We start from the raw sequence: 25,114 nt of genomic DNA, 5'->3' as shown, positions 1-25,114 counted from the left end.
AACATCACCTGAGGATACCTAACTCTCTTTGCTTTCCTACTATATATAATATGAGTGTATCAGATATGAGTACTTTTTTACAAAGGTACTTTTTAAAGAAACTGCTACTTTCTATATATGTAAAGGTATTTTAATCATTTATTAACATGTTTCCAGAAGAGTGATTAATTACTAAGGAGTGTTGAGCTGTATGACGCAGAGCTTTTACTTGGAAGAAAAATAAAACCTCATGGGCCCTATGATGTTTGTGCAGACAGGAATTCATCTCACTTCATATTACTGAGAAGGCCACATGGTAGAATTATGGCCACACATCACATCACAGAAGGTTATGGTGCCATGCTGCATTTGGAATTGAGATGCTATAGCTCTCACCACACCAATCTTTCCCTGGATCCAGGCCGTAGCAGAGCCTCTATGATGAGACAAACCCCGCAAAAACTTAAGAGCTAGGGCTCATTTTCTGTGTGGGGAAGTTTCTTCTGTAAATCATGTCAATTAATTCTGAAATCTTAGGTGCTAAATCTCAAACCTGCCCAAATTTTGAGGATAGCTTTTTATTTCCGACTTTACATTATGTGAAAATTTCCGTGTAGTCCCAAAATAATGACCAACAGGGTCATTTCCAAACACAAAGAAGAGGTCTGGATAATAGACATAATGTCCATATTAATAATATGTCTCATAAAATAATAACCCCAATGACATTCTTTAATTTGTCATTCTGAATATTTAGAGCATTTTCCATAATTTCCTTTTAATATTTTTGATGACCGTATCAATAATGGCCACTGTGTACAACAATCTTGATTTGCATTTCAGATGGGTTTTTTTTTCCACATTTTTAGAAGTGGAATTACTGGGTCAAGGGATAGAAATGTATTTTAAAACTTTGATAGATGTGTCTGTGTTACCCTAGGAAAGTTTCCACTAATTTACACTCTCAATGGGGAGATATAAAAGTGTCACTTTCTCCACTCTCTTGCCATTTCTGCCTATGCTCATTTTCTTAACTCCTTCCTAGTGTCACTGGCTTAGAAAACAGGTATTTATGTTTTACTCGGCATTTCTTTATTTGTGACACTTGAGTGGCATTCCTTTTGGTCATTTCTGTGTGTTCTTTTACAAATGGAAAGTCTATGTTCTCTACCCTTAGCTCTTTAGATTTTTGAGAACAAACAAAATTAGTAAGTTCAGTGATAGCTCATGCATTTTGTTACTTATTCCTGTGGTCTCGTTTTCTCTTTCGATTGCTAATGAGATACATTGTAATCATATATTTATTTATAGTGGATATGTTTGAAAATTGCTTTAATACACTATGTCTATATTTATTCTGAATTTTTATTTTATGCAGCAGTTTTACAATCCTTACCTTAACTAATTTTGGGGGGGATTTCGTGATAATTCAATTTTATGGACACTATATTAAGGCATACAGTGCAATGAACTCCCATATACCCCAACTCCAATCAGGTTTTATAGGTTTCCTGTCCCTGTCTTTTTTAACAGAACGTCTATCACATCTTCCGCATGTGTCACATATCTACCGTCTTTCAATTCTCGCTATAGGATATGCTTCACTGTGCTTACTAATTTTTGTTTAGACTTGCACTTTGTAAGCATCATCACAAAGTGAAACTGTTGTCTGCTCATTGCCTCCTGTCTTCTGGCACAGGACACCAATTCATATATCATTTCTTGTAGTGTTAACTTTGATCACTTGATTAATAATATGGTATCCACGGGTTTTCAGCTTTATTCTTTTATCTCTTATCTCTAGTAGTGTGTTCAGAAGACCAAGAAACCATATAAGAATAGCTTTCAGAGAAAAAGATGTGAACATTAGTCAAAGAAAGGATTTCATTAGTATTTACTTCCTTACTTTGTTGATATTCAAATTGATGTGTTCTTACTCTTTGATCCTAGACTCCATAAATTAGCAAGCACAGACACCAAATATTAGGATTTACATAGGGGTACCTGCATCTATTAAGTAAAATGCATGTTTAGATTTGGGTAACCTTGGCTTTCTCAGGGAGAATACATATCAGCAAATAATCACAAGTGACCCTACTGGTCAGTACTGACTTATGCCTTTGTTAAAGCAAGACTTTATCCTATGTGCCCTTTAAGGAAGCTATGTGTAGCTGCCATGTAGACAGAGATTATTGAACCCCATCACATCCACAGGATATTTTATATGTAATGATCCTTATAAACTAATAAACTTATTTTCTGAGGAAAATAAGTAACAGTGTGGAAGATATCAAAAAGCCACAAGTATATTTGGAAATTGTGAAAGTTAAACAAACAATCAATCAAACAAACAAACAAATGGCTTCCAGGAAAGAAGTATATAAGGGGGAAAAGACATTATAAACAGTAGCACACATATAAAAGTGAAAGTTTTGAAGAGTGGAACATAATTGTTGCTTTGAAACCTGAAAACAGACAGGGAAGGAGACACACACTCTCTCTCTAGGGTATTCTATGGAGGTGGCCTTCACGGCCGTGGCATCTAAGAAACTCATCATTGTTTTGTGCATATCACATTCAAGATAACTCTTTGGAGTATTTGCGAACACAGTCATTTGAAATTGGTTAAACCATGCATCACTCTCTTCTGCTTCTACAGATTCTTATAACCATCTTAGGACACTGGCTCTCTACTTTTCTGGCCTACATTGGAAGCCTGAGCATTACTGGGAAATTTATAAACTCATCTCGCTAGACATTACTCATATCTGCCAAACCAGAGATGCTGGGGATTTTTTTTTAACCAGTCTAATAAATCACCTACGTGATATTAAACAAACTGCATTGGTTTTTGTTCTTAGTCAACCATCTGTGTAACTACAGGGAAGAATATAAAAGTGGGTATTCTTTCCAAAAGGAGAGACCCCTTATGTAAATTAACATTTACCCCAAATTAACAAGCAGTGGGTCAAAGCAGCTACTACATTCAGGGAAGAGAGGAGTCTTGTAGAAATAGTGGAGAGGAGGCCAAAGCAATATGGTCTTCTGCACTTTCTTCAGCATCACTATGATCAGCATCATCATCATCCTCACCTCCACATTGTCTACTGCGGAAAATAGATAATCCCCAGACCTCACATAGGATAAGAAAACTTACAATTTAATCCTTAAAACAAACATAGAACTGAAGCCTCTAAATTTCATCTCTATTTTGCCTGTGTCAAAACTGAGCCTTAATGAAACAAAGTGGCTTACTCTGAAGTTAATTCAAGTAGGACGAAGAAACCTGTGATTTAGTTCTGGAAATATGTGACTATAGAACCCACCTTTTAATCTGTTTGCAGTCTTATCTCACAGCTCCTTAGAGCTAAGGGTGAACTTACTTTTGGTCAAGAAAAAAATAAAAACTTCTGAATGAGTACCTAGGGTGGGTTGGCAGAGACTCTGAAGGGCAATCAATGCGGGATGTGAAGTATTCACAAACTTGAGATTTTTGAAGCTGGGAAGAGGTTAAAGAGGAATGGATGCTTCACATCCAGAAGCAGGATATTGGTTTGTTTTTGCAGTGCTGGGGTTCAAGCCCAGAGCCTTCACTCCAGCTCCTAGAAGCGAAATCTTTGATGACGTACAACACTCGGTGATGTTCTGCTGTGGTGCAATAGAGGGATTGTGTGAAGTGGCAAAACCCCTGGTAAGGGAAAGATCAATGCTATCATGTTAAAATACCCAGGCATCCCTCTATGATCCAGACTCAAGGAAGAGAGAATCCCTCTTCCCTTTCTCTTTAAATATGGGATTTTTTTCTATCCTTGTTCAAGGCAATGTGATTAAGATGGAAATATAATAATATTTTTAGCAAACATAAATAGTCTCCAAACCCTGTTATAAGGTAAGAGGAAGCCTTGGACAGGTTTGTTGAAAACATTCAATTTAAGCTCTTGTTCATAATAAAGTTATCCATGTCTACTTACTAGTAATATTCAAATTACACGAGAGAGTGAATAAACACGACTTGCCTATTAACAGGCTCTTTTCTGTTTCTTAATGTCAAATCAAAGTTAATTTAATTTGCACTGAGTTCTGGTTCTAAATGCACCTCATCATGATTTTAATTTAAGCAAACATGAATAAATGCGGGCCAAGAAAGGGACTTTGAGGGTTTGGTGATAAGTACTCAGGCCTAAATATAAATCTCGGAGTAGTTATTCTTGTAGTCATGGCAAAATATTTTAACCTAATGGAAATGTTTCCAAATCTAATTGTAACGCAGCTACATCATGGCCTCTGTGATAGCCTTGAACATGTAACCACTGTCAGATGATGCCCTGTTTCCTCATTTTGAAACCAAGTCTTTTAATGCTCAGATTGTCAACCAGATTGTGTTGAGGACTATAGACAATACATCTTCTGGTCTGGAGGTGCATTTCAATAGTAATGAAGGTTGAAAGGTTCTAAAGTTGTATAGTAATTTCACAATCAAGTGATAATTTTTTTGGAAGATGATCTATTATACAGAAATGTGTAGATAAAGCAATGACTGGGGATTAGGTAACATCTGGTCTGAAGATCCATTAGTATAAATAGATTATTAGTAATTCACTGTTGGTATAAATAGATTAGTTTATTAGTAATTCACTGTATCACATAGAAATTCTATATTTTGAGACAGCATGTTTGTGTGTCTGTCTGTCTGTCTGTCTGTTAGTGCTTGTTTGTATTTTATAAGAGTGAGCAAAGTAACCATTTGACATAGTCACACATCCTAGCTATAGTCAAACATTAAATGGGTTTCCTGAGATCCTGCCCCTAGTGTGTCTTCTTCTCTGGCTCAAGCACTAGCCATTAATCTGCAAGGAAACCTGGCCATATTTGGAATTTCATAAATCCAAGGAATAAAATAAATTAGTCAGCCATTTGTAATTGGACCACAGTGAAGTCACATGACCAAAGTGCCCTTGTACCATGTAGACTTTGGTATGTTTTATCTCTGTTTAGTTTATTAGTGAGAAGGTCTGGGAAAGCAATACTTTAAATGCTGTGATAACCTGTTCCCTAACACATTAATAGTAGCTACAGCTCAACGTTGCCACACCATTGACTGCATTTAGAATACTGACAGGAACCCTAAGGCCATGTTTACTTTGCATTAAATTTGCATAAAATTGTAAATCAAAAATACAGGAACACAGCCCTAATATTTGTCAATGCTTACACCTTTCTCAATAGATGGATGGAATCTGTTAGAGGTTTGACTTTGCCTGTAATAAAATTGTGTAAGTAATCAGCTTTGTTTTCAAGGGAAAGGAAGCCCAAGAAAAGTCCCAGTCTATGGGCTTATGTGTGTGCTATTTAAAAATTTTAATCCTGTAAAACCATGACTCAGGCATGCCCCAGGAAACCCCAATCTAGAAACAAAAATTTCCCCTATGACTTCACAGAGCCCAAACTTTAGACTGGCTTACAATAACTTATTAAATAAAGGCACAAGCCACAAAGAAAGGCAATCAGGTGATAAGGGGTCAAGGCCCCTGGGGACTTTTATTTTTCTAGAAGTCTTTTACTAGCACAAAAACAAATAATTAATACTGTTCTTTAGGGCAAAGTTACATTGAAAAAAAAAAAACACTTTCTTAAACTCAGCAAAGCATCTAAAGGAAATAAAAGAAATTCCTAAGAATTTAAATATTGCATACACTTATGTTATGATAGCTGTAGCTTTGTTTTATGTTATCTTAATCAAAGATAGAACAGCAACCGAAGACACATCACCACATCACCAGCAAATTGTATCACCAGCACATGGAGTTTCCTAGTTCTCTCTTTTCAAAACCATCTTCTAGAAGAAAAATATATACTGTGGTATGATTTTTTTTCCAAAAAGAACTCTGCCCACTCTTGACTCATCACAGCCACTCCCCATGGCTTACTATCTTATCCCACTTCCCCCTTACCTTGTACGATCAAGTAAACTTGGGAGGTCTTGGGCTCATGCTGTGTCTGAACTGAGCATGTGTAGGATCCTTCATCATAGACATCCACCTTCTGGATTCGGAGGCTGTATTCCAGAGCATGGCGCTTCTCCAGCTCAACCCGAGGGTCCAGAGACCACTTGTCATGTCCAGCGAAGATAATGCCAGAGCGGTTCAACCAGGCCACTTTTGAGTTCTTGTCTTCTACCACACACCTAACAGCAGAATAATCCCGTTAGTGCGTCGCCGTTTCCTTTTGATTTTATTCTCTGCATGACAGGACTCAACAAGACCAATCAAGACAGATAATTACAGGCATAATAAATCATTGTTGTGACATTTCTGAGAGGGCTTAGTATTTTCACCGTCTCCTTTAAGAGCCACTCACCACCCAGTGTGTAAACATCATCTTTCTAGATTTGACTCTGCAATAAACACCTGGAATGTGAGTTACACAACGCAGTGAAGTTAAGTGATTATTGACTTCCTACCGGGTTACCTTTTTTATGTTTATGAAAAAGGTCATCCCACAAAACCCCATTTGCTGAACTCTTTGAGGATCATACAGTCGATACAGCAGCACATTCACTGCGTCTCAGACTGAGTTCATTCACCCATGGCATGACCTGTGACCTATGACCTTTATTTATACGAATTAGACTAGATTTCAGAGTTCACGTGTGACCCTGACACTTGAAGTGCTCGTGTCCTAGGATGACAACTGTATATGTTTGTGTTCAGGGGTGAGCAGACAGATGCTGTAACAAGAAAATCAAAGCAAACATTATCTGGTTTATGTTCTATTCCATCTGCTGAGTGTAACAGGCTTCTTGACGATGAATTAGCCTGATACCAACATTTCTGATCATATTAAATAAAGCCATCTTTCAGAGGAGAGCCGGAAAACAGATTGCTACTCATTCTAAAGAGAAATGCTAAAAATAGTATAAAAGATGAGAGAGAGAGAGAGAGAGAGAGAGAGAGAGAGAGAGAGAGAGAGAGAGAGAGAGAGAGAGAGAGAGAGAGAGAGGAGTCATAGAAAATGCATTGCTTTCCTTGAATTTTATGTTTTCAAAGTTGAACTATGAAAGAAAAAAACACAACTTCTCTATACATCCCTGTGGCAAGATGCATGTGTACCCTACAGGAAGAAGGACCCAAGCCCTGTTAACAGAAGCAGATCAGGCTGCTCAACATTCTGGGGCATAAGGGCAAAAATTTCCAGGACCCTGACAAGAGAATGATTAAAACAACCTTTTCTTTATTTTCTAAATCAAATCAAAACAAACATTTTCTCCAGAGTGGAAACAGATAGCTGACACCCGTGCAATGGAGGAAGCATGAAGAATCCCGGGCTGTCCACACTTGGCTCAAATCACATTTCTCATACAGTCTTTAATACACCTTCTCTACTGTCCAAAGAACTTCCTACCCTACTATGTATAGGTAAATGGTACTTTTTTTTTTAAAGAATTAACTTTGACTTGTTGGAAGTGCACAGGTCTTATATTTCTTCTTTCCACAAACAAAGCTCATTTCAAAGATTAGGTGTTACTTCCTTTTCCAAAATGTTCTTTTTCCCTGCCACACAGATGCTTTTAGAGATAACCACACGCTTGGTAATGTATGGCTACTCTACAAGGAACATGACATTTGTTTCATGGACAGGTAAGCTATCCCCATGCTATTTCAACAAGATGGCACCCTAACAATAATACCCCAGCAATACTTTTCCATGACTGGTCTTTCCTTCCAGACTGCTGTTCCTATTTCTTTGGCATTACTTCTCTGCTCTGAGTACCATCAAAAGGATTTTTCTACTTAGGGTCATTTAGAATTACATGATAGTATAGTGTCTGTCATCTGCAGCACTAATAGGACAATAGAATGTAGACATTGATCTTTGTGTTCTTTTCTTTTGGAAAGGATGAACATGAACCTGTATTAATATTATTAATTTAAAATAATAATATTAATTTAATATTTAATAATTTAAAATAATAATACCAATTTAAAATAATAATTAATATTATTTTAAATATCCAAACACATGTCCCTTATACTTTTGTCATATGCTTAGCACAAAACCAGTAATAATCAGACTTAGTATATCATAAAAAAGTACTCTACATGTTAGAAAATGGCTGTCACATGTTTATTATAATGCATAGATATAAATGAAATGTTGTGAGCTCAGCCACAATGGGGCCATGCACAAAGAACTTCTGCACCTAAAGCTCAGGGAATATTGTTGAAGAGATGACAGAATGATTGTAAAAGCCAGGAAGTCTGCCATGAAATGGTGTCTCCTATAGATGACAGAGAGGCAGTCCCCATGATTCGTCAAGAATATGGCAGCCTGAGCCGGGCGTGGTGGTGCAAGCCTTTAATCCCAGCACTCGGGAGGCAGAGGCAGGCGGATTTCTGAGTTCGAGGCCAGCCTGGTCTACAAAGTGAGTTCCAGGACAGCCAGGGCTATACAGAGAAACCCTGTCTCGAAAAAACCAAAAATAAAAAAAGAATATGGCAGCCTAATCATGATCCCTCAACAATACTGCTTCCTAAACAGAATCTGAACAATATCGATAGACATGCTAACCCAGAAGGTGGGAATTTCACTGGGTCCAACACCAAGACAAAGAACTACAGGCAGCTAATGACTGCTGAGACAGGGCACATTAGCTTCTCCCAGAGATGAGCCTCTAATTGGTTATCCAGTACAAGTGGCTGGTACTTAATTCCTATACATGCAGGCCACACTAAAAGAACCACAATAATCAAACAGAAGAAATGGAGTTGGAGATTTAAAAAGAGGTTGGTGGAGAGGATATAGGAGGGGTTAGAGGGGAAAAAGAAAGAAGGATAGGAAATGATGTAGTTATGTTTCATCTTAAAAGTTTTAATAAATAAATGGACCCAAGCCTGTTCATTTTATATGTGTATTTTCTACCAATTTAATAAATACATTTTAGCATGATTCATCTGGATATTTCCCAGAGCAAGTCTAGAATAAAATAGTCATTTTGGAAATACTTTCCACATCAACTAGCATGTTCACAAAGGCAGAGAAAGGTTATGTGGCTGCTATGTTCCATACCCCCAACCAAGCCCTACAATATATGCAAATAAATTGGGCCAGTTTTCTTATCAGCGTAAGGTAGAAATGCCATGTCAGGTTTTTAGAATCCTTTGGCGCTTTAGCAATTTTTTTTCTCCATGGAAAAGTTAAAAATCATACAAATCATTATTCCAAATTATCTTTGGAAAGTGTTCTGATCTGTCTTACCTAGAGAAGCAGCTGTCTATTCCAGCAGTGCTGCCAGACTCATACAAATGCACTGACTGCAATTATGTGACACTTTGCCATGACAATATACATACCATCTTACTCTAACTTGGGACTTCATCCTTCTTTACATTTCAAAGTTAACTCTTGCTTGCAAACAAGTGAACTATGTGTTAAAATACTGCCTCACATGATTATTTGACCATCAACCAGCAGAGAACAAAATAGTGCCTTTTTTAAAATTTTAACAAAATTACTTTGGCAATTCTTTAAGGTTTCACTTTATGAAGTCAAAAGACCCCAAGTAAATGCACTTTCTACATACTAGAAAATAATCTCTCCACAAAGTTTTCTAAGGAAAACTGGGCAAATGCTGTTCCAGAATTAATTTATTTTTTAATTTAAAAAAGAAAAAAACAAACAAACCTTGATCTAAGGTGTTAACTAATTTAAATTATAAACCATACACATAATCAAAAGATGCTAAAAGCACAAGTATTGATCTTAATTTGCATAATTCTATGTCTATCAAAAGAACCAACCACTGAGTAATCACATGCCACCTGGATATGCAGAAATGAGGATGCTGGTACAAATGAATATCCATCATTCACTGACTTGACAAGTATCATGGATTTGCATCTAAGCACAAAGTTGGCTTAGCTATGTTTAGCCAAGAATGGAGAGTGAATTAGGACCCTAGAGTTCTACCATCATACTGTGATTACAATGAATTAGTGCCATTTAATTGCTCTTTGCCTACAGGACAATGTTGTAGTTCAGAATACACACATAATGACTTTATCTCCCGAATTGGTCCCAGTTAAAACAGAAAGTATAGAAATTATAAAATTTGACCCCTTTTATGTATTTCTCAACTTAATTGAATGCTTTCTCAATGAGCTCATGTAAATACTATTGTAATTTCAATGATATTATAAATTCCTTGGGATCCACAAGGACTGTATTTTAAGAAAAAGAACTATCAGATCAAGACTAGAGGAAGGGCTAGAGATTGTCTTTACAAGTTAGGTAGCATCTGCACCTGGAAGCTGAGTTCTTCTCTAGGAAAACTTTTCAGTATTCAGCCCTTTTCCTTGGATCCTACTTACGACATTCTCATACTCAACCTTGTATTCCAGTTATTTGAACGCATATGTCTACTAAAAACAGTGAACGTCTAATTCACTGAAGAGACTTAGAGATTTAGCATTATGAACACCAGCTACCCAGTAGATTCTTTTAGCACTATAGAATACATACTCTGAATTTAATTTACTACTTAGCCTCCTGTTAGGCCAACAATCAAATCTTAGACCCTCTCTATGGACTCATAGCTAAAAATAGTTTTTCTTCCACAAGTCACTTTTGGACCAGTGATTTTTGTGTATGTGTGATTTTTTCATTAGATATTTTCTTTATTTACATTTCAAATGTTATCCCCTTTCTTGTTTTCCCCTCCAAAAACCCCCTATCTCCTCCCACCTCCCCCTGCTCACCAACCCACCCACTCCCGTTTCCTGGCCCTGGTATTCCCCTACACTGAGATGCAGAGTTTTCTCACAACAACAAAAGTAAGTAATATAGAAGAATAAATAAAAAGTATAATACATTAAAATAATTTAATTTTAGTGTGTGAGTTTGCGTGTCTGTATGTGTGTGTGTGTCGTTTTGCAATGTAGGGTATGTCGATACTACTGTATGTATGTGGTAGCTTAGGGGTGACTTTTATGGAATCTGTTTTTCCTTTCTTCTTGTATGTAGCTGGAGATTGACCTCAGCCCATCAGGTTCAAAGTATATTCAACAGCTTTTTTTTTTTTAATGTGACCTAGCATAATTTTTATTATTTCATATTAAATAATAGTTAATGACTTATTCTTTGTGTACTATATATTCAAGAAAGATTTGGTTGTTGGCCTAACAGGAGGCAGTCTTTACTGTTGTTAAGTTTAGGGGAGATATCAGGTATGTTGCTATACATACTTCAATACACGGGGCAATAACCACACAAAAAGATATGTCCTGCACAGAATATTGACAGAGTCAAGGGTGAAGAACCTGAATTAAGTCTGAATGATAAGTGAAGTTTGTAACAAAAGCGATGCAATGAGACAGAGTGATTCTTTGCCTATAAGTAAATAGTTAAATTAGTTACTTTTTTTTATAAAAAAAAAATGAAAAAAAGAGATTTGAATACCTCTAAGGCAACAGGTATGGCATTTATGTTGACCTGACAGCATTGTTTACTGTATACTCTTCTCCTTTGCCTACATGTTAGGAATATGTGCCATTACGATGTGTCAGTTGTAGGTAAAATGTATTAAAATAAGAATGGAGAATGCACTTGAGGTGCTTTATTCATAGCTGTATAATGATATAATCTTGTACATTGCATTGTTGGTAGTAAAAGAAAGTGATCTAATTTGTTTGATGTCTAGTTTATTTTTTGAGAAAGTATTTCTCCTTAGTGTTTAACTCTTACGGAAACTGGATCAATAAGATCCAGAGTAAGGAAAGAAAACCAACTCAACTGAAAAAAAATGATTTGGGAAAGACAGTTTCGTATTTTTAACAGGATAATGTCTTTTAAATTTTTACTGGCATACCTATTTATTGTAATACGGCAATGGGTTTTATAAGGGTGCATTTATACATTATATACTGTAATCACATTTTCCCCTAGTGCTTGCGTGTTTTCCCCTCTCTCCCTTCTGCAGCACCCTTTTATCTTTTCAGATATTTCACTTCCTTCATGGCATATCCACATGCTGGACACTATGAGTTTGTATAAAATCTAGAATGCACAAGTGAGAGAAAATATGTGATCTTTGTCTTTCTGAATCTAGCTTACATCATTTAATATGCCAATCTCTACTTGCATCCATTTCACCTCCAAAACCATAATTGTGTTACTTTTTATGGCTGGACAAGACTAAATTAATATGTATATAGATGTACCATTTTCTTTATCCATTCATCTATAGACAGATATCTACACTGATTCCATAACTTGTAATTGCAATTCTACTGAAATATACATACATGGCCATATATGCATGAGATATGTTGATTTAAAGCCCTTCATTTAAATGCTTAACTGAGGCTTTTTAGGGCCTCCCAGATCCATCTTATTTCCTTAACTGGAAAATTAATTTACATTATTAATGGCAATGTCTAAGAATTCCTTTATTCTTCACCAGCAATTGATTTTATTACTTATTAAGATGGTGCACACATTTATATGCATATACCCACATAAACAAACAAATAAATAAAATATGTATTTATGTGTTATGTTGTAGGAAGATGTAAGTTGTGAATTGAAAAGAGCTCTTTAAGATTGTGTTGACCCTTTCTTTTGATGCTGCTCATGCTATAACTTTAATCCTACAAATAAAACCCTTAATGAGTCAGCAAAACTATCGTAGACTCATTGCACTCTAGAAGGAGAGATAATTGGTCTGGGAAGTGATGCTATATATTACCAACATTAGAAATGTAGAATCAGGAAGATTTCAAGCAGAGGATAGAAAAAAAAACTATCATGAAAATATCCCAGACTATTCTGATACAGAAGTCCTTAGTCTAGCTTTACAATATTATTTTAAGAATAATGAATTCTAAGAACTATGCAAACACATTTTAAAAATACCCAGTTAGTTAAGTACATTCAAGACATTTATAATTATTAGTTTTTTTTTAGTTTTGCACAGTTAGCTATATTACAATTCTATAAAAATTAGATTCAGAAACTGGAAAAGGGATGCTGGCTTTGACTGGTGGCCTTTAGCGGCTCTTACTGACCTTTACCACAAGAACAGTCAGCTTGCCAGCTTGCTGGCTTCCAGATTTGCTTGCTGATGGTGTTGGGGAGTGGACTTGAAGGTTAACAATGCTGTAGTTTTTATTTAAGCTATATACATTAATGGCTTTTTATGTATAATGCTCTTACATACTTAATGGATAATAATGGCAAGCAAGTGTACTTTCCCAAGCATAAGCATATTTATGTACTGGGGAACCAAAATATCCAGGAGATCCAGGTTATTATAATTATTTTAGTGATTGCTTTATTGCAGTGGGTTTGACCTGAACTCCCAAATCTCTGAGTTATGCCTCTAACATATAATGTTCTTATAACATTTTAATATTGAGAAAATTTCAAATGACCATACTGTGATATTGCAAAACTGAAAAAACAAAGTATGTTTTTTTTTTGTCTGATAGTTACAAAAACAGGGGCTTGATGAGTTACGTGATTATCTAATCTAGAGACTCACACTAAACATAGGAACACATGGGGCTGGAGAGATGGCTCCTATGTTTAATGTCAGCCCACTGCCCTAGCTCAGGTCCTAAGTTTGATTCCTAGCACCCATATTAGCAGACACACAACTGCCCGTAACTCCAGATCAAATATGGTATGACTGCTCTGGCTTTCTCCAGCACACAAACACAGAGACACAAAAATGCACACACAATTAAGAATACAATGCTGAAAAGTTTTAAAAAACACAGCACCTGGCCAAGGCATTCCATCTCATTGAAGAGTCACAGTGCTATTCTTTTGCAGCCCAAGGGTCATGACTGCCTCCTTGGATGCTTTTCATTGGTAAAAGACCAACATATTTAGAATACTTAGTGTGCTTTGAAATAACCTAATAATTCTTATTTCTATATCCTTCTGTGACTTAAACTTTAAATATTCCTTTTGTAGTAACTCAATTGTTGAACTACACCAAGCATAGTCTTTGTTCACTAATAGATGACTTCATAAAAATCTTCTAAGGACTTGTTCTTTTCTGGTTTTCTTCTTTGTCACCTCTGGTTAGCAATAGTACCCTTAACAACAATACAATTTAAGTTGAGAAAAAAAAGAGTGATACAGCAATATCTTAACTGTTTAAACTGAGGCTGTAATGTTATCCGTATAACACTGTATGTCTTCGTTACACTTCTATTGATGTGATAAAACACCATGATCAAGGCAATTTGTTCATTTGGGGCTAATGGTTCTATAATTATAAGAGTCCATTACAATTATGGATGGGAAGTCTTGCACCAAACATCAAGCATGGCAGTAGAAACGGCTGAGAATTCACTTCTGGAATCCTAGATTCCTCCAGCAAGGCCACACCTCCTAAGCTTTCCCATACAGGACCACCAATTTGCAACCAAACATTCAAGTGCTAGTAACTATGGGGTACTTCCCATTCAAAAGACTACAGTGTAAAATTATCCTCATGAATGCTTTTGTGACTGGGTAGCTCAGACAATGTTTCCCCAGTCTCCTTCCAGTCCAACAAGTTCTATAAATGGCAAACCCAAAATATAGCTTTCCTTCAGGAAAGCTAGAACGGAAGACAGCCGTTGGTTAGGGCTGTGGGTTGTGTTCAGCACAGATTTGCAGGCCCAGCTGGGGAACCTCTTGGACTATATTAGGCTTAACCCATTTGTTGTATGTCTTGGGAAGTCCATGTTGCATGAATAAAGCCCACACCTTCCGAGAAAGCAAGTATTAGGTATACTATCACCAAAGTAACAAGGGTCTCCAATCCTTTCGGTTTGAACTACAGATTCTCCATTCAGCCACATACAGTTTAGAGGATACAAAGGAACATTTCCAATCTTGCTTTTGTTCTGATTCTCCCTGCACATCTCTGTTCTCCATTAAAAAATATTCCTTTCACCAAGAATGAGAAAAATCAAACTTCCCTAGGTTATATCTTTGAAAGACTAAAATTAGTCTTAGGATCTGCCTCTGATGTGCACTTAAAATCTTCATGCGCTATGCAATTAAAAACAATTCCACAGCTATTTGGGGGAAGATTCTGTTACCTTGTGAGTCATTACAAAATAAATATCAAAAATATGCTAAGTTCTAAAAGGAAAAATAATGAGGTCTATACTATGTAGGCTTTACTCTTTATCTCATTCCAGCAGTAAGGAGAGAGAAAAGTGCTTACAATAAATTATGAGGCACTTTGGATGAGCATTCTGATGTATGAGGCATGGCTGTACAGTCAGAAGACTGTTCTTCATAAGTCTCACTTGAAAACCCAGCTCCTTACTTTATAGTCTTATCATATCCAGCATTATGCAAATGCTGCCATTGGAGCAGAACCACATTATAATATGAGTCATCATTGCATTACATGCATTTAGATATAATTCAGATCAAATTGTGCCAAGACATGACAATTAATAGATACAGCATGCATGCCATTACAGAGTTAGCACATAGAAAATAAGTATGCAAATAAATGACTTAGGAATGAGACAGCCTATCAAGGCTATGGTTAGGAAAGAGCTCTTCTCTCTCATTTGCCTTCCCCGGTAGAGATAGAGGTAAAAGAGATAAAAAAGTAAAGGTAGGATATTTAAAGAGCCAAAGAAGTCTTTACTTGTAAAATATATATTTTTTTGCGGACACTAGTGTGAAATAGGTAACTCCAGCTGCTGCAGACTGGTGGAGATATTATCAAACATATCCATCATAGGTGAAGGAAATGTAGCGCTCCCTTCCCCCACCTGTCAGGAAGCTGATAGATCACTGATGGATGCATATAAATCACAAGGACACCTCTCACATGGAGAATAGTAATCGTAAGGATTTGTCTGACTTCTGAGTTGATTTTCTATCACGACTTTCCACTCCAACTCAACTTCTGCATTTCTTGTCTCCAAATTACTTTTTCTCTCCTGAGTATTGTTGTACAAAGGACAATGATGTGAGGTCTTCACCCTCAAGCAACAATCTTGTGTGTGTGTGTGTGTTTCTTCTTTCATCATGTTTCCTCTTGTCAACATGCTTCTCCACACCCCTCCCCCACCTAAACCTTTTGCTGAAAGCTTGTTACTCCTGAACAGATCAACAAGGAGGTCATGAACAAATGGGAGTTGGAGCTAGGTGATCAAAAGGAGCTATAGATGTTACTGAAAGAGTTGAGATGAAAGCAAGGATTGGTGAGTCTGAATAAAAGCCCATTGGAAAGAACTCTTGCAATGAACTCAGCCTGTTTAAGCAGCAGAATATTAGAAGCAACTCCAATGTTCAAGAGCATAAAGCACTGACCCTGGTAGGGCGATGGAGGTGAAGAGAGATTCCTGCTATCTGGATTTGATAGAGAGGAAGTCAGAGGCCACTGCCTCTTGTATTACATCCACCAACTAATCCAACTCTGAAATATCAGAACAGTCTGAGTTCAAGAGAGAGCTGTAAATGTTCAAGGGTTAAAAGAACTGTCATTTAAGCCCAAGGGCACCTATTTTCCCACATCTGACTCTGTCCCCGTTCCATGCTGGCAGAATGACATCTTCTTTCCTAGTGACTTCCCAATGAGGCTGTTAAAAGAGAAGATAGAAGCAAGTGGAAACCCATATTTATTAGCATTGTTTGAAAACCTTCCTCTGTTTTTCTTCTGGATTAGTATCACTATAGCGAACACTTCGGTCGTCTGGCACTAAGAACTCTATAGAAATCTAGTATGTGCTCAGTTATGTTTGACCAATTGGTAATGCCCATCCTTCCTTGTGAGCAAGTAAGTCCTCTTTGCCTCCATGAAGACCAACCTCAGCAGGATGTTAGGAATCCAATATACACCAAATCCAACAGGACTGACTAAATTTTCTATCCTATCCTGTGTCTCCAAAGCTTTCACCATTCATAGTCTAGTTTCTCCTCCTGACCATTCTCCCATTTCTCAATTCCCACTGTTGTCTCCTCTTTCTCTATCTACCTTCATGATGCCCTCGTCTCAGGATTGTACTTTTCTTCATTGCAGGCCTCATGGAATTTATTAATATGTTTCATATTTTTGTCTTTGCTAGTATGGGGGAATTTCACATCACTTCATATCAACGGGATCTAAAACATTGCTATCAGCTGCTTCAGGTTGATGTCTGAAAAATCCTCAGTGTTCCAGTGGAGCTGAACCTTGTGTTCTGTTTCCAACTCCTAAATTGTGGACTTTCAGTTAACTGAGCCATAATTCATCTTTGATTCTGATTTCGTAGTTATTCTTGCTTTCTTGTTCTCTGTTCTGTCACTTACAACAGCAAATGTTATTAAATATTTTTGCTCCTAACAGTCACCTCTACTTTCCATCATATCTAACAACATTGCAGAGCTCTTTCAGATGGCAATCTAGCCTATGGACTAGCATTCTTAGCTCACAGCTACTGTATCCATCTTTTGTAAGAAAAGGACATACATAAGGTTGACCATATAATCCTCTTGTTTCAGTAGCTGTCATCTATTTTTTATCTATTAAAGTTAAATTAACTCAGTCTAACATGAAGTTGACTATCCCATTAGCATGACACATTGACATTGTACTCTTGCCTTGAACTTTATTCTTTTATTATTTATATTGAGGAGTAATATATTTGTGTCCTTTCTTCTTCCCCATCTCTTCTCAACTTCTTCATTGATACCTCTAGAAATTTCCTCCGAAATTCATGACCTCTAGCTCTACTTCTCTATTTATTTTTGTATACACACAAACACACAACTGTATGCAAATAGTGTTGTCTTTATTTGCATGTATTTATGGCTGGCCCATAAGATTAGAACTATTTTCTTTATCTGGGTTCCAGTCTCCAAGTTCCTTGCTATGGTGATTAATTTTCTGTGAAGAACTTGTTACATTCTTCCACAAGTCCTGATTACTATAGAAATCCATTTCAGAAATTATCTCCCTGATGAAGCACCCCACTTCCCTTAACTACTTCCAGCTCATGCTAACATTTTCACTCTTTGGACCTTTTTGTTTGGTTGCCTTGCACTGTGATTTTTAATATGTTAAGACCTTGCCTCCTCATCCCTTTGTATCTGTATTACCTGACAAAATATCCACATAAAAAGTCACTGGACAACTTCTTGACCGATGAATAGATATACTAAGAATCTTTCAATTCTCACCTCACATTCTCAGAGATGCCTATTTCCTGATAGAATCTTGAAAGTGGAACAAGCTTAGTATTCCAAGTGATTTGGAAGGAGGGTGGATATACAGTGCTGAGACATTCTAAAAATCTAAATTCATATCTCATTTTCCATTATATGTTGCTAGCAATTTTTATACTACTGTTTGCTTCAAGAAAGAAAACCTGATGGCACTTTTTCTATGATGCATAAATGATAAATAGTAATAGTTTCCTTATAATAAGTGGGTTTATTTTTGAGCCTGGATCTCACTGTCTATCTTAGACTGGCTTCAAACTCATGATCCACATGTTTCTATCCCTCAGCTAATAGGATTATTGGTGTATAATACCCTGCCTGACATCTACAAGTAATATTTTGAAGATTAAAAAGTGCTCACTGAGGACTTTAGGATGCAAAGAATTTCTGAAAAAGTATACCATATAATGAAAACATAAGATGTTTTCAAACACACTGTCCTTGAACTAGGTAGACATTACTGGATCCTCAATGATTTCTGTTTTAGTCTCTCTTATCATAATGGCTCTGTTTAAGGAATCAAGTGAACATATTCTAACCCATACTTAAAAGTTACCCGTTTGAGAACAAAACACCTTTCGCAGCATAACCTGCCTTTTGGATTTACAGGATCTTTAAGACCGGGTTGTAATCAATTTTACCTCCACTCATTTTGAGTGAAATAGTTGATTTGGTTTCCTATGACGTAGAGAAGATTCTTTTTCTTCCACTTCAGTTCACTGTGAAACTGGTAATTATTTTTTTCTTTCGAGATACTAAAACAGTCAAGAAAAACAATCCAGAAACGGTGATAAAAGGTGCATAGTGTGGGAGTTTCTTTGCTGATCCTTTCTAGTCAGGATGTCAGTGTCTGAATCATCTGCAATCAGGATAGACCAAGCCTTGAGTGAGATTCATTTTGTGTTTGTGTGTGTGTGTGTGTGTGTGTGTGTGTGTTTGTGTGTGTATGTGTGTGTGTGTGTGTGTGTCAGCATGACCAGGCTATCCAGGTCCCCAATACTTGTTTGGAAAGTATTCCTGGATGTGTCTGTGAGCATGCTTGTAAGTGAGGTGAACAAGTGAGTTCATAAACTGATTAAGGCAGATTGTCCTCTACCACAGAGATGGGCCTTGTCAAATTTTTCCTACAGTCTCAGTGGAACTGAAGGCTGAAAAACAAAGAATTCTTTAGCTGTCTTCAAGCCTAACAAGAGATTGATTTTTGCTTTCAACTTGGACTTTGGCCAACACTTACACTTTGACTGTGTTGATCTTCTGGCCTTTGGAGTAGGTCTGCTTGAAGTTCCAGTTTGCTGGCTATAAATGGCGAGGCTTCTTGCAGTCTACAGCCATCTGACTATGTGTCATGACAGCATGTGTTTATAGAAGCGAAGATACTTGTAAAGTATTTCCTGTGTGTACTGTTGTTGTTTTTTTCAGCTGAATGCAGAAGCTAAAATGGAAGACATATTCACAGGTGCCTTTCTTATTGTAATTCCTCCTATATAAAAAGCAAGTTCCCTTTGGGCAGTTTTGTGGCCTTAGTTTTATGCATTATTAAACACTGCAGTAGCTGTGCAGTCATTTTAGGGACTGGACAATGATCCTGTCTCCTCCAGGCTTTCAACCACTTTCAGGGAGTCCAATACTGGAGCTGGGGAGAATAATTCTTAAGTATTCTACATCCTACACGGAAGAAGACAGCTGCCTGCAGGATTCCCAAGATGGAAACTCTACCTGCAGATCACTCAACCTTAGTTGTATGTTTGCCACCCATAGGAAAATGTATATGGTCAGCACCATAGCACAAAGTATATATTGCTATGTATGGCAGTTAGTCATGCTGGAATGCCCCTGTGAATTTCACCACTAGAAGATGGTTAAGCTTCAGTTGTGTGCCTTGTTACACAAAACAAGCTGCATCTAATTGTTTTCATCAAACTCATCTTTGGTTCTGTCACATCCTCATCAGCAACAGAAAAAATGAATAACTCTATCAAGCTCGGAGTTAGTGCCCTAATGATTTTAAGGGGATTACTTGCAGATTTTGCATGAGATGTTAGTTGTAGTCGCATAGCCAACTCCAAAGCAGCTGCATCACTGTGAAATTCCAGTGCATTGGTGAGGAATATCTCATGGAAACTATGCCATGGTGACTCTGATATTCTTCCTATTGAAGGAAGTAATGGCTATGTTCAAGATATGTCCCGATATTACCAACTCTTGTTTTGTATGGGCATAGTGAGTGATCACTTTTAATATCAATACTTGGGAGACAGATGCAGGCAGAGCTCTGTGAGTTTGATACTAGCCTCGTCTACATAATAAGTTCCAAGCTAGACAGAGCTACATATTGAGACCCTGCTTAAAGGAAAGAAAGAGAGGAAGGAAGGAAGGAAGGAAGAAAGAAAGAAAGAAAGAAAGAAAGAAAGAAAGAAAGAAAGAAAGAAAGAAAGAAAGAAAGAAAGAGGAAGGATGGAAGGAAGGAAGAAGGAAGGAAAGAAAGAAAGAACCAAAGAAAGAACCAAAGATTTGTGTCTTAAGAATATTGTATAAAACTCTAGTCAAAATTAGAGTACCTAATTTCTTACTTGTATTAGTTTAGTTACTTTTATTCTGTCTTCATACTAAGATATGGTAACCTAATAATTTATATATCATATATTTTTTAAAGATTTCATTTGTTTTAATTATGTGTGTGTGAATGTATATGTATGCATATGAATTTGTGAATAACTACATATGCAAGCCAAGGGCACCAGATCTTCTGGAGGCAGAGTTACAGAAGTTGTGAGCTACTAAGTGTAGGTGCCAGGAACTGAACCTGAGTCCTCTTTATGAGAAGCAAGCACTCCTAACTGCTGAGCCATCTCTCCAGCCTCTTACCATATATTTTTTGTAATATTTTTCTGTGTCACTCAATTTATTTTTTTGTTCAGTTCTTTGTTTTCAGGACATGATCAGTATCAGAAAATTTTGTCTTGTGAATTTCCCTCTCTATTTTCATGTATTATACTCCTTAATCTTTCTGCAGATTCTCCTCCCTAGAAAACCATGTATCACGTAACAGGTTTCCTATTAAATTTAAATCTCTGAGACACAGTAAAGTCAGTAATTCTAATCTTGTTCTAATGTTTCCATGAAGGAGTGACCTGAGAGTGCAAAAATCCTGCAATTAGGACAGAAAGGAACTTAATACATAAAGGTACTTACTTTGTAAGCCAAGCCTGGCAACCTGAGTTTGTTCCACAGAACCTATGCACAGATGAAGTAGAGATGCACATCCATTCCAAGTTGTCCCCTGACCTCTACAAATGCCCCGTAGAGCAGGCATGTCCATACCCCCTTTATCTTAAACACACACACACACACACACACACACACACACACACACACACATCCATGTATACAGAGTTTGAAAACCCTGCAAATATTCAATAGGATCATGTCTAAGAATCAAGGTAATTTCAAAACTACTATTTCCCATGGATCTACCTCTGTGTAATTCAAACCTTGGAAGCTTACTGAGGGTAAGAACATCAAACTTGAGAAATTTGCCCTAGGAAGCTAGAACCAGGGCACAGTCGGTCAGAGAATATATTTGTTCATTAACCATGGTTTCTCCTCAGGAGTCCCAGGTGATTTTTTTTTCCTGAGTTCTACAGAACCATCAACACCCACCCCCAGTCAAATCACTGGTCACAGAGTCTAGTCTCAAAGTTTCAAAATTTCTAAGCTGTTTTCACTTACTGATTTCTCCTAATTATCAGCTCTTAGCAACAAAAATGGTCAGAGGGATATAAAGCAAGATCAAAAAGATACATATTCAATGCAAAACAGCTCAGCTTGTTAGCCCCAAGCAACAAATAGTGCAGAACTGTCTCTATTGTATAGGAAAGGATGTTACTGCAAGGCTAATGTTGTTAGATGAAAATCTGCTTAAGGCGATGCTTAAAAAAAAAAAGAAGAAGAAGAAGAAAGAAAAAAAAAAGAAAAGAAAAAAAACCAACCTCCAGCAAGCCAATAACAAAAGCATTACAGACATTCGTTTTATGTTTTTCTCAGCCGCTCACAGTCTTTGTCCATGCAGAGAAAATCTAATATTATGCCAAGATGCTTAGAGGAGATTAACAACTTTTCATTAGATACTAACTTCTTCTATCATATTATTTTTCCCCTTAAACACCAATTTTTAAATAACACAAAGGAACTGATCAGGACAAAGATATTGTGTAGAAAAATAGTGCTTATTCTAGTGTGACCCTCTGCAAATCACCCATAGGTGACATTTCACTAAAATGGGGGTAGGGGGGTGGAATTAGTTCTATTGCATTATTCTGAAGTCTATAGAGCTACTATGTGTCTGTACCAAAATTTCTTTAAAAGTTCTCACAATAATACTATTCTCAGTCAAGGTAAGATTAAAAGGGAAGATATATATATATATATATATATATATATATATATATATATATATGTCTGTGCCATCCCTAGTATATGCAGCATCCTTTTTCTCTAGCAATTTTCCCAAAATCTAAATCCAGCTATGGCAGGATCACAACCTTCCCATGGAACTGCTGCCAGGGGTATGCCAGGTATGCTCAGAGCAGAAGCCAACCTTTTGAGCAGGGCGGAAATGTGTTTGGCCACCGCAGCACATGGTAGCACAGAAGAGCCAGCTCTGTAAGAAAAACCTTTTGTGAGTTTGACTGGCATGTGAGTCAGCTGGTATGATGGAAGCATTTTGGAGAGCTTGTGAGAAGTGTTTTTTTTTTTTTTTTTAAACCTCTGACATGGCAGTGGGTGATGGGTGGGGAGTTGGACCACAACTGATGATATGCAGTCCAGGATAGAAGAACAAAATATCACCAGACACCCTTTTGAGAAGGTTCCAGCCACAGTGCTGTGTGATGCAAAGGACTAACTGTTACAAAGACACTCCCCACCCCAGCCCCTGTGCAGTCTGTATGTGCAATGCCAGGCACCATCACTGTCAATAGAAACAGTTTTGTAGTCAACTATAGAATGCTGGCTCCGAGCTGCTCTGCAGCCATGCAGGCACTGTCATTTAGAAGTGGGAGCACAGGTAACTAACTACTTTTCTTTGATTGATAATAAGTTTTATTTCTACTGACAGATGCCTGGTAGCAGGTACTTCTTAATATGTATGGGTTTCTGGATTTCCCCTGACACACAAAAATTAATTCTTCATTTTCATCAATGCATTTATAATGTTTCAAAAGTTTGTTTAGAATCATCCTAATAAATACTAAGTTCAAAATATTCCTATTTAAAGTCCTTAAACCCTCTGTAACATGGCAGCTTTTTATAAATTTTTTACCAACTCTTTTTCTGGTTGTTTCTTCCTTCTTCCTGTTAACACTAAATTTTGATCATAGGTCAAGAAAACATTTAGTTCATTATATAACATACATTTGAACGCTGTTTCTTTTCTGTTTAATTAATCCTGCTAATTTATCAATTAATTCAGCTAATGACATCTGTTTCCTATTCACTACCCTCCTGATAAGAGTTTCCTAAGAAAAGAGCTATGCTGGTTAACTGTTTTAAAAGTGTTTCCAAAAGGGTTACAGCTGTCGCTCTAAAGGACATTGGCACGAAATCAGAGGGACTCTAGTTGCCTACGCAAGCTGTGCCTCAGCTCCCCAGACTTAAGTTTTCAGAAGCAGAGTTACAGAAATGCACACAAGGGTTCAGATAGCACAAGACAGAGCCTCCTCCAAGATGCCAGTGATACTTGCTCAGTGGGATTTACCTGGATGTAAGGCATGGGCTCTTCATGAGGACTGCCTTCTTTCAGGGATAAGACTTAACTGAATATGGAAGCAAGTTACATCCTAACCTACAATACTGAAAAGTTATGGCAAGTAATCAGTATTTTTTTAAACAAACAAAACAAAGCAACGAAACAAACAAATGTGAACTTTTGAATACAGCAGTCAAGTTTAGCATGGGAATTTCTCTTAGATGTGTGCATCTTAGGGAAGAGACACAGCTGATCAGAACCAGCTACTCCTTCTGTCATAACATGCAGTTATACCTAACCTGATGGACACATATATATGATGGTGGCTATGATGAAAGAACAGATTTCAGTTGAGCTACACAGTCTGCACACAGGGTAAGTAGCTGTATACATTGTCAGTGTACCTAGCTAGTTCACACTCACTACCATTAGAACAGAGAGGGGTGTATAGAAGGACAATGGACTTCCTCACTACTATAATAAGAAAACTAGAAAGATACCTAGGAATCAGAATGACTCTATCTGAAGAAGCTGTTGGGTTAACAATGCAATGTTACAATCTGTATGCTTTAATAGATGGCCTTTACGATCTACAATTCAAACTTAACCCAAAGGTTTTGGTTAAGAAAGAAACTGACTAGGGCATTTGTAATGAGACGGACAGGGTCTAAGAGAAGCCTTTGGGGAGAATATGTAGTAATTAATCAAAGAAGGAAGGAAAGTTTTGTATAGAAAGAGCAATTAGGGGAATTGATGATCTATCTCCCCAGGGAAAGATCTCACAAATTCCTGGGTACCTGTAGTTGAAATGACTTTTAACTGTTAAATATTAAGTGAGTCTCAATATTTACAGACATGTCTTTATTTTTTTTTATTTTATTTTTTTTAGAATGGATTTGTGTGATTTATTGTGTGCTACTATTCCCCACATGTTCTGAAACCAAAGATGAGCAGCATTTATTTCTATTTCTTAGAATTTAATCTTTAAATGTAGCAAACAGTAGATAGCAAAACTATGTTTGATGCATCTAGTAGGTAGGGAACATTTATTCTTATGTAAACTTTCACTATACATCATTACAATCTATCAAATATTGAATGTTGAGATCAAAATTTTATTTCAATACATTTTTATCATGCTTCCTTGTTTTGTCTGACCTTCTGGAT

The 25,114-nt window shown here is 36.9% G+C and overlaps 1 protein-coding gene across 2 annotated transcripts in view; it reads right to left on the bottom strand.

Annotated features, from left to right (window-relative positions):
* Window positions 1–25,114, bottom strand: part of Lsamp (limbic system associated membrane protein) — a 2,106,845-nt gene that overhangs the window by 282,510 nt on the left and 1,799,221 nt on the right. For both annotated transcript variants that reach the window (XM_021184809.2, XM_021184808.2), the window contains exon 4: window positions 5,931–6,163. In XM_021184809.2, the coding sequence (XP_021040468.2) occupies window positions 5,931–6,163 (233 nt within the window). The remainder of the gene's footprint in view (window positions 1–5,930; window positions 6,164–25,114) is intronic.

The sequence above is a fragment of the Mus caroli genome, chromosome 16, assembly GCF_900094665.2.
Source record: "Mus caroli chromosome 16, CAROLI_EIJ_v1.1, whole genome shotgun sequence".
Classification (NCBI taxonomy): domain Eukaryota; kingdom Metazoa; phylum Chordata; class Mammalia; order Rodentia; family Muridae; genus Mus; species Mus caroli.
Note: the sequence above shows the minus strand (reverse complement) of the source record. Positions and strands in the feature narration are given on the sequence as shown.